Source organism: Orycteropus afer, unplaced genomic scaffold (assembly GCF_000298275.1).
Source record: "Orycteropus afer afer isolate SDZICR_OR568_19922 unplaced genomic scaffold, OryAfe1.0 scaffold00347, whole genome shotgun sequence".
NCBI classification, from domain to species: Eukaryota; Metazoa; Chordata; class Mammalia; order Tubulidentata; family Orycteropodidae; genus Orycteropus; species Orycteropus afer.
Genome location: NW_006921934.1, coordinates 207198 through 217872, shown reverse-complemented (window position 1 = coordinate 217872; position 10675 = coordinate 207198). Strand labels below are relative to the sequence as shown.

General features: G+C 36.0%; 1 protein-coding gene across 1 annotated transcript in view; it reads right to left on the bottom strand.

The window, feature by feature from the left end:
• Window positions 1-10675, bottom strand: part of UBE3C (ubiquitin protein ligase E3C) — a 245604-nt gene that overhangs the window by 134819 nt on the left and 100110 nt on the right. The window contains exons 12-13 of the mRNA XM_007952569.1: window positions 9195-9352; window positions 8823-9055 (exon numbers count right to left, since the gene is read on the bottom strand). Of these exons, the coding sequence (XP_007950760.1) occupies window positions 8823-9055; window positions 9195-9352 (391 nt within the window). The remainder of the gene's footprint in view (window positions 1-8822; window positions 9056-9194; window positions 9353-10675) is intronic.

The following is a 10675-nucleotide window of genomic DNA, read 5'->3' as shown; positions in this document are numbered from 1 at the left end:
AACAGTTCCTTCGCAGTTGACTTTCCCAATGCTACACATCATCTAATGTCCTGACTGCTGCTTCCGTTGGCATCGACTGTAGAACCAAGCAACGTGAATTCCTTGACAACCTCAATCTTCTCTCCATTTATTAGTCCATTAGGTAGAACATAAGAAAATTCTGCCTAATTGAACCTTGGGAAAATATTCTTAAGCATTTGTACTAGTTAACTTGTGAGTTACCTTGGCTGGGACTGGTTTTGAGTGGGAGGGCAAATGGATGCTAGTTGTTCCCTATGGTGAGAATGGCAATCAACTCAATGGTGGAATCTATTGGAGCAGCTGAGTAGCCACCTTAGGGATGTGGTTTGCTTCCAGTATATAAGCAGCCACTTTAAGATAGGTCTCTGTGGCTTTTTGGCATGCTTGGACCCTGCGTATAGGTGAACTAATGACCTGTCACGTTGTTTGGTAATCTTGGGACTGTGCCATTTTATTTGTTGAACTTGGGTCTGTCAGTCTCAACAGCCGGCAGCTGCCTGAGAGAAGAGAAGCCTCCAGCTCTAGTGTGCTGCAAGCAGGAGGCAGAGCTGGAGCCCAAGGTCGAGGGGTTTTCACCCAGCCCCTAGAGCTGGTACTTTGAACTTGAAGTTCTAGCCTCCTAAACTCTAAGAGAATAAACTCCTGTTTGTTAAAGCCATCCACTCATGGCATTTTCTATTGGAATAGCACTAGTAAACCAAAATCAGAATTACATATATTCTATCATAAAATATATTTAAATATTACTTAAGGCTGTTGCTGTTGTTGTTAGGTGCCATCGAGTCAGTTCCAATTCACAGCGACTCTATGTTCAACAGAATGAAACAATGCCCAGTCTTGTGCCAGCCTGACAATCCTTGCTATGCTTGAGCCCATCATTGTACCCACTTTGTCAATCCATCTCATGGAAGGCATTCTCCTTTTTTGCTGACCCTCCACTTTACCAAGCATGATATCCTTCTCTAGGGATTGGTCAATTCTGACATGACCAAAGTAGGTGAGAGGAAGTCTGGCCATTCTTGTTTCCAAGGAGCATTCCAGCTGCACTTTTCCAAGACAGATTTGTTAGTTCTTCTGGCAGTCCATGGTACTGTCAGTATTCTTTGCCAATACTACACTAAGAAGCATCAACTTTCTTCGGTCTTCCTTATTCATTGTCCAGCTTTCACATGCATTGAAAACACCATGGCATGGGTTAGGTGCACCTTAGTTTTCAAAAGCTAGTGATGTTAAATTACAACATTTCTGAATGGAGATCACTGATATTTTCTTATAGCCCAAATTCTGTAAAGGCAACTTGAAGACTAAATTACATTATAATACACAATAAAAATAATTTTATCTTAAGTCTAGTATGTTTAAACAGCATTGAAGAAAGCAGAAACAAATTCAACACAAAGTATATGAAGCAAAATGTAATTTAAGGATATTGAGAGTGGTAAATGTTTCTACATAACAAATGGGAGTTTGTTTTTTTTTAAGTGAGATTTCATACTGAAGATATAATAATGAAATATTTGAAAAACTGGGGGGAAATTTAAAGTTGAAACAATTTTTATTGGTAAAGCACTATTTCTAAGAATAGAAACTTGCAAAAGACAAGAATGGCAGCTTTTCTTATGTAAATCAAAAGTTTAGGATAATTTTAGTATCTTCTGTGCTTTAATAGATTCGATTTATATTTGTTGTGTCTCATTGCAATTAGTTAAAATTTTCAACTACCTACTGAAACTATACTACTGGCAGCATAATGCCTAAGGCAGTACACAATGGCAGTGAGTTTGGTTTTCGGTTCTACTGATACTATAAGGTGATACTGCAAGAACAGTGAAACAGTCTAAACTCATTTTTGATAACTCTCTTGAGAGCCTAGTGGAGAGCAGGCAATCAATATTAGTGGAATGAGTTCTGTGTTTGATAGAAAAACCTAATCTATGATAATTTATTTACTATATACTTTTAAGTTAGAAAGTCATGGAATAACCAGATACCAATTACTGCTGTCAAAAGGTTAATCAAGGTTTAGTGTGTTGTTGTTAGGTGCCATCCAACGGGTTTCAACCACAGTGACCCTATATGCAACAGGATGAAACACTGTGCAGTCTTGTGAGACCATCCTCACAGTCGCTGCTATGCTTGAGCCCACGGTTGCAGCCACTGTGTCAATCTATCTTGTGTAGGGTCTTCCCTTTTTTTGCTGACCCTCTATTTTACCCAGCATGGTATCCTTCTCCAGAAACTAGTCCTTTCTGATAACATGACCAAAGTATGAGAGATGAAGTCTGGCCATTCTTGCTTCTAAGGAGCATTCTGGGTGTACTTCTTCTAAGACAGATTTGTTTGTTCTTCCAGCAGCCCATGGTACATTCAATATTCTTCACTAACACCACAATCCAACTGCATCAATTCTTCTGCAGTCTTCCTTACTCATCGTCCAGCCCTCATATGCATATGAGGCTACTGAAAATACCATGGCGTGGTTCAGGCACACCTTAGTCTTCAAAGTGACATCTCTGCTCAAACACTTTAAAGAGGTCTTTTGCAGCAGATATGCCCAATGAAGTAAGTCTTTTGGTTTCCTGACTGCTGCTTCCATGGGCGTTGACTGTGGACCCAAATAAAATGAAATCCTTCATAACTTCAATCTTTTCTCCATTTATCATGATGTTGCTTATTGGTCCAGTTGTGAGGATTTTTATTTTCTTTATGTTGAGGAATAATTCATACTGAAGGCTGTAGTCTTTGATCTTCATCAGTAAGTGCTTCAAGTGTTCTCCAGTCTCAGCAAACAAGGCTGTATTATTTGCATGTAACAGGTTCTTAATAAGTCTTCCTCCAATCCCAATGCCACATTCTTCTTCATATGGTCCAGCTTCTTGGATTATTTGTTCAGCATACCGACTGGTAAGTACGGTGAAAGGACAGACCCTTTGAACACATTTTTCCTGACTTTGAACCATGCAAACCGAAAAACCAAACTCACTGCCGTTGAGTCAGATCCGACTCATAGCCACCCCTCCTTGTGTTTCCTAGGTGGTATCATGATGGAAGTAGATTGCCCAGCTTTCCTTCTGAGGAGTGGCTGTTGGGTTTGAACTGCCAGCCTTCTGGTTAGAAGTCAAATGTCTTAGGCACTATGCCACCAGAACTCCCTTAAACCATGCAAAAACAACCCAAACACACTGCCATCGAGTCGGATCCAACTCATAGTGACCCTCCTTGGGTTTCCGAGGTGGTATCACTACACAAGTATCCCCTTTTTCTGTTTGATTGACTGTCTCCTGGTCTGCGTACAGGTTTCTCATGAGCACAATTAAATGCTCTGGAATTTCCATTCTTCGCAATGTTACCCATTATTTGTTATAATCCACACAGTCATATGCTTTCACATAGTCAATAAAACATAGGTAAACATCTTTCTGGTATTCTTTGCTTTTAGCCAAGAACCATCTATCAGCAATGATATTCCTTGTTCCATGCCCTCCTCTGAATCTGGCTTGAATTTCTGACAGTTCTCTGTCCATGTACTGCTGCAAGTATTTTTAAATTATCTTCAGCAAAATTTTATTTGCATGTAATACTAATGACACTATAATTTCTGTATTTTGTTGGATCACCTTTCTTGGGAATGAGTACAAATATGGATCTCTCCCAGTCAGTTGACCAGGTAGCTGTATTCCAAATTTATTGGCATAAATGAGTAAGCATCTCCAGCACTCCATACATTCACTAAACATCTCAATGCATTTCTATGAAATTCGGAGCCTTGTACTTCATCAATGCCTTCAATGCCGCTTCGATTTCTTCCTTCAATACTTTCAGTTCTTGATCATATGCTACATCCTGAAATGGTTGAATACTCACCAATCCTTTTTGGTACAATAACTGTGTACTTGGATTTCCATTTTCTTTTGATGCTCCCTGCATCGTTCAATATTTTGCCCAAAGAATTCTTCAATATTGCAACTCGAAACTTGAATTTTTTTTTCAGTTCTTTCAGCTTGAGAAATGCCAAGTGTGTCCTTTCCTTTTGGTTTTCTAATTCCAGGTCTTTGCACATTTCATTATAATAATTGACTCTGTCTTCCTGAGCTGCCCCTTGAAATCTTCTGTTCACCTCTTTTATTTCAACATTTCTTCCTTTAGCTTTAGCTACTCTCCATTCAAGAGCAAGTTTAAGAGTCTCTTCTGACATCCATTTGTACTTTCCTTCCTTTACTATCATTTTAATGACATTTTGCTTTCTTCATGTATGATATCCTTGATATCATCCCACAACTTGTCTGGTATTCACTCATGGTGTTCAAAAGCATCAAATCTATTCTTGAGATGGTCTCTAAATTCAGGTGGGATATAATCAAGATAGTATTTTGGCTCATGTGGAATTATTTTAATTTTCTTCAGCTTCAACCCGTACTTGCATATGAGCAAATGATAGCCTGTTCCACAGTCACCCCCTGGGCTTGTTCTGAGTGACAATATTGAGCTTCTCCATCGTCTCTTTCCACAGATATAGTTGATTTGATTCCTGTGTATTCCATCTGGAGAGGTCCATAAGCGTAGTTGCTGTTTATGCTGTTTAGAAAAGGTATTTGTGTTCATATTGGTTATGCAAAATTCTATCATGCAATCTCCCATGCCATTTCTAGTACCACGGCCATAATCTCTTAACTACCGACTCTTTGTTTCCAACTTTTGCATTCCAGTCACCAGTACTTATCAATGCATCTTGAATACACGTTTGGTCAATTTCAGACTGCAGAAGTTGGTAAAAATCCTCAATTTCTTCACCTTTGTTTTAGCGGTTGGTCTGTAAATTTGAGTAATAGTATTAACAATATAGTATTTATGAGTCTTCCTTATAGGTGCATGGATATTACTGTATAACTGACAGCACTGAACTTCACAACAGATCTTGAAATGTTCTTTTTGATGATGAATGTGATGCCATTCCTCTTTATCATTCCCAGCACAGCAGACCATATGATTGTCTGATACAAAATGGTGAATACAGTCCATTTCAGCTCAAGTAATGCCTAGGATACTGATCTTTATGTGTTTTACTTCATTTTTCACAAACTCCATATTTCCTAGATTTATACTCTGTACATTCCATGTTTGGATTATCAATGGATGTTTCCAGCTGTTTATTCACATTTCGAGTCATGCCACAACAACAAATGAAGGTCTCAAAAGCTTTACTCCATCCCTGTTATTAAGGCTGACTCTACTTTGGGAAGGCAGTTCTTCTGCAATCTTATTTTGAGTGCCTTCCAACTTAAGGGGTTCATCTTCTAGCACTATATCAGATAATGTTTCCCTGCTATTCATAAGGTTTTCAGTGGCCAATTCTTTACATCTGTCAGTTTGTCATAGTGTGGTGGCCTGCATGTTGTCAGGATGCTGGAAGCTACACCACTGGTAGTTTGAAAACCAAAAAGGTCACCCACCTTTTCTAACCTGACATGGTAGACAGATTTCAACAGAGCTTCCAGAGTAAAACAGACTAGGAAGAAGAATAATATGGCCAGGTCTACTTCTGAAAAAAACTTGCCCAATAAAAACTTTAAAGTTTTAGTTTATATAGTCCTAAATAATTCCTTATTAAATGATATTTTTAAAGACAACAGTATTGTCAAGTAAGTAATTAAAATACTACAAAATTACTTCTTAAAGTATTCATTTTCTTTAGTAGTAAAAATAAACAAAACCAACCTCAAAGATAAGAAAAAGATACAGCACTACTCTATAAGAATAAAATTAGGATACACTGCTTTCATCATTTTTCCAACTCTTGTTCACAGTAAATGATTAACATTGACTCAGATTACAACCCATCATTAAAGTCTTTTTAAAAAGACTTTTGGGAACTGAAAAATACAAATAACCTACTAAGAAAATAAAAATCATTCATAATGCCATCTTTTTTTTTTTTCAATCACTAAAAATATATAAGGAAGGCACAAAAGCCTCCCTGATTTCTTCAGATTACATTGTTTTAGAGTTAACTTCTGTTAACAATTTGGTAGCTGCACACTAAATGAATATCAAAACTAAATTTTCTGTCTCTTTACAAAGCTAGAGCAATTACAGCTATAAATTAAACTTCAAGAGGAGTTTATAAATTTGATAAATGCATAAACTGTTTTAGCAGTGTCAGTGCTGGGCTTAGAAACTGACCTCAGTTCTTACACTGACAAAGAAAGATGACTCTATCCACTTAAAATTCTACGTCTGCGATCAGCCAACAGAACCTCTCACACAAATTAGTTCAGGAGGACCATCATAATATTGGAAAATGAAAATAGTTGGTGGTTGAAGGAGTCAGGTTTTATCATCTGCAATTCTGTCAAAAATAAATGGAAGGTAGGAAATCATTGGCAAAATATTTAAAGCTTCATCAGTTGATTCTACACTGAATTCTTCAACTCAAATACGGCACTATTGCAATACATAGAAAATGCTGTTAAGATTTCATTTTATTACTTTTCAGAGAAGTAATAATGTAAAGTAGCAGGACAAATTCTGTCTCCACTACCTACTAGCTATGTGACCTCATCTATAAAATGGTGATTACTACAGTATCTTCTGCCCAGGACTGTTGTTAAGTATTAAATGAATTAACATATGCCAAGCTCTTAGAATACTGCCTGGAACACAGTAAGCACTCAGGTCTTAAGTTCTTATTATTCAACATTAATTTTTTTCTTAAAAGAAAAACTAATAGCAGTTAATTCCTTTTCTACTCAAAGATTACAACTGGAATTTTAAATTAACTTTAGGACTCATCTCAATAGTAGGTAGTATAAACTTTTTTATGTCAAAGAACAGGAATCATGTACAATTTTGTCTTCAAAACAATTCTCTTCTAAACAAAAAATCTGCAACAAAATAGTCACTTAATGTTTAAGCAAAACAAAGTAAAGCTGAAGGAAAAACATTTTTAATAGCATTATTAAATTCAGAGATTTCCAGGTTCTAAAGATCAGTCATATAAAAATTATGAAACTCTCAAAGGTGCTATAAAACAAAAATTATCTGATAGTGTACATACAATGTGATATCCTACATAATGAAAAGCTTTATTAACAAGGCTCCTAGAATTTAATTAAATACTTAATGGAAAACACATATGCTACCATAATACTCATATCCATGAAAAGCTTACATAAGAATTATACAGTAAAACCTGCAAAGGCTGGAACCTGTGTTGGGTGAAAGCTTATCAGAGAAGAAAAACTCAAGTATTTTCCACTAATAGAAAGCAACAGAAAAGCAGTAAGACTACACCCTGTCAGAGTGGAAATCTTTGAGACCCAGAAGAACAAGGCTGTCCCCCATTGAGTTCTGGCTCTGACAGGTGCGCTATAAGTAGGAAGTCAGTGAAATAGCTGATTTTTAACTTAGAAAAGTTGCAAGACTGTCAATCTTTAAGAATGGATATATTGAGGTCTCAAAATGTGACCTTTAAAGTTTACTTAGGACTACAGAGATAGGTAATTAAAATAAATTGTGCAAACATATATTATACCAATCTGCAGAAATTATAAATTCAATGATGCATTAGTACTGTATTCAGTGCAATCAAAACATTATCAGTTACTCTCACTGCTACTAATGCTCATGCTCATAAGTGAAATGTGTTGTAAAATCAGGCAGAATGGGCTGGATAGAGACTATTGTGGACTTGTAGAATGAATAAGCATTCCTTAATTAGCCCATCAGGTTAAGTGGTAGCATTAATGGGCCTTTCCTAAAGTCTAGCTTGACATCTTTCTCCAAACATGGCCAAGAAGAAAGTTCCATTAGCAATATTAATACAAGCTTAGTTGATCATTTTCATTCAATTAACTTCTTTCAATTAAATAGATAGCTTGACAAAAGCAGTGATAAAAGACCTAAAGGGACAGCTGATGACTCGAACTGAACATTAGTGTGCGAGAGGTCGCTAGTATTAAACAGACTGTAAATCTAGCATTCAATTTGGAAAATGCATTTCTTTTGCTCTCACTCCTTTAATGAGCAATTTTAGCTGACTAGATGTGTTTGCTGCAGAAATTTCATGGGAAGTCAAGCACCCTTTCCCTTTTCTTTTTTTCTACCACAGTAGTTATATTCTCAGTGGTGGTGGTTTCCTGCCAACATTTCAGCCACGGTAACTCATAACTTCTCTTCCTGCCATGGTTAAAAATGAAGATATTTTGAAATAATTTATATTCAACTTACATTAAATTAATGACCTTACTCTACCTTTGTTAATCAATTTTTTAAAAAATTCAAAAATATTTAAAAAATCTTTAAAAGTTCTTTTAGTGAAAAATAGAAAAGAATCATAGAAAAATTTAAAATTTTATATTTATACTTTACCTTATCACAAAATATTTAAATAAAAGACATATGTAATAATATGAAGATACGTTTTTAAAATGAGGTGAACGTAAAATAATAATGAGTTAAAGTTTTCCAAGAAAATAATGACTGAAACAAACCTGTATTTCTTTTCTTCTGTTACAAATTGAGTCCAAACAAATTTGAACATTGTGTTGTTGTTGTGTGCCATTCAGCTGGACTCGATTCATAGCAACTCCTCCTTGGGTTTCTGAGGCAGTATCACTCTGGAAGTAGATTGCCCAACCTTCCTTCTGAGGAGTGGCTGGTGGGTTTGAACTGCCAGCCTTCTGGTTAGGAGTCAAATGCCTTAGGGACTATGCTACCAGAGCTCCCATTATATGACCTCAATAAACAAACACACACATATATATGTATATGTATATATATAAATATATATATATACTCTATACCTTAAATAACTGAATCCATCGTTTTTGTTCCATCTGTATACACTGCTGCATTTCAGAATTAGTAGTAACTCCAATACTTTGAAATGCTAGAACATATTCTTCTCGAACCTCTGGTTTTGTTTCCGGATAAGCCAGTTTGATGATCCCTAAGCATGCATCTCGAAGGCATCGAGATAACATTATTAGCTCTTCTAAAGTAAAAGGCATCATTGATGATTGTCTTTGACCTACAACTGAAAAATATAATCCAATTTTCTATCAAATTTTTTTTTTTCATTTCTTAATACACATTGAAAGCTTAAGACTTAAGCCTTTCTAGTCAGTGAAAACTGATAGGCCATGGGCCAACAAATGATTTCTCAAAATTCTTACCTTTGATGGGATCACCGAAGAATTCATTATCATGTATGGAAATTAACGAATGACTAAACAAAGAGCTAAAAAGGTAAAAGAGTGGGATGATTCGACTAGAATCTTCAAAAGACATAGGAGAACCTCTTGATATCACCTGAAGCAACGGCACCATAGACCTTGAATTGGGGAAAGGAAGAAAAAGAAATGATTTAGCAATTAGTTTTTATTTGGAAACTAATTAAGACATGACAGCAGGCAAATATAATTAGGAAAGATAATATTTATTCAGACAAGGCAAAATCACTACAAGGATCTAGGTCAGTAAAGAATACAGATTAATGTAAACAGCATACCAGCCCTCTACAATTTACTGGAGAGCTTGCTACTTATATCCTTCAGATCATTTTAGTTACTGAGAATGAGCCAGTGGCCCTGGGGCTGAGATCCTAAGAAGAAAGTTAGACTAATAATACCATTGTTAAAGAGACATACTGTTATAATGAAAATGTCCCTTTATCCCTCTGTTTTAAATTATCCTTCTACTTAACAATTTAACAAAGGCAGATCATTCTGGTCTTATAACCAGTTATTTACCCTTAGAAACATAAAAAACAGTTCAATATTGAACCCAAATTAGAATCTTCAGGAATAAAGTTTTCACTTTTCTGTATTGGGCCTTATTTCTATTGTATACATTTATTCACTAGCTGTCATTACTGCTCCTACTCTTACTGCTAAGTCAAGTTATCAACAGAGAACATGAACTGTCTCTAAAGTAAGGCAAGGTACTTATAGATCTGTTTAGTTTCTTTCACCTATTGAGAGCTGTGACTCTTTACTTCTCCCACCTAGAATTTGTTCCTTTTCTCCCTTAGTTAAATTTGGTTCTTTGTGTTACTCAAAATTCAGCTACTAGAGATTCAGCTATAAGCTCTTTCAAACTATAAGGCCCAAGGTCCCCTATAGCAAGTTGAACCAATCCTGGGTTAATAGATACTGTATGGGAAGATCACACTCTTATTTCTCTTCATATGTGTTTATACTTTGAGTATCAGTTTCTGCAAAACTATATTTTATACACACACACACACACACACACACATATAAAATAAAACAGATATATACTAGATGAAATGTAGCCAGGATCCACAAATTATCAACCAGACGGCTACGAGTATCAAAAGTTATGCAAGAGAGCAAAACAGAGGGTAAAACCAGACAAATATCCCCTTTATTACCAGCTGGGGCTCAGATGAATTTGGTTGAACAACATGGAGATCTAAGATCTCCTTGGTGCATAGTTCAGGGAAGGGCACTGCCATCAAAGATGCTTTGAGAACAGAGAACCCAGATTTGAAATCCTTAATGTTCAAATACACCTCATTCCTATTTGAAGTCACAGTGCTTATTATTTAGCGTCATGGTGATTGAATTAATGCATGAAAGCCATCCATTCAAAATAAAAATGTATAAGGGATATACAAAAAGGGATAAAGTAT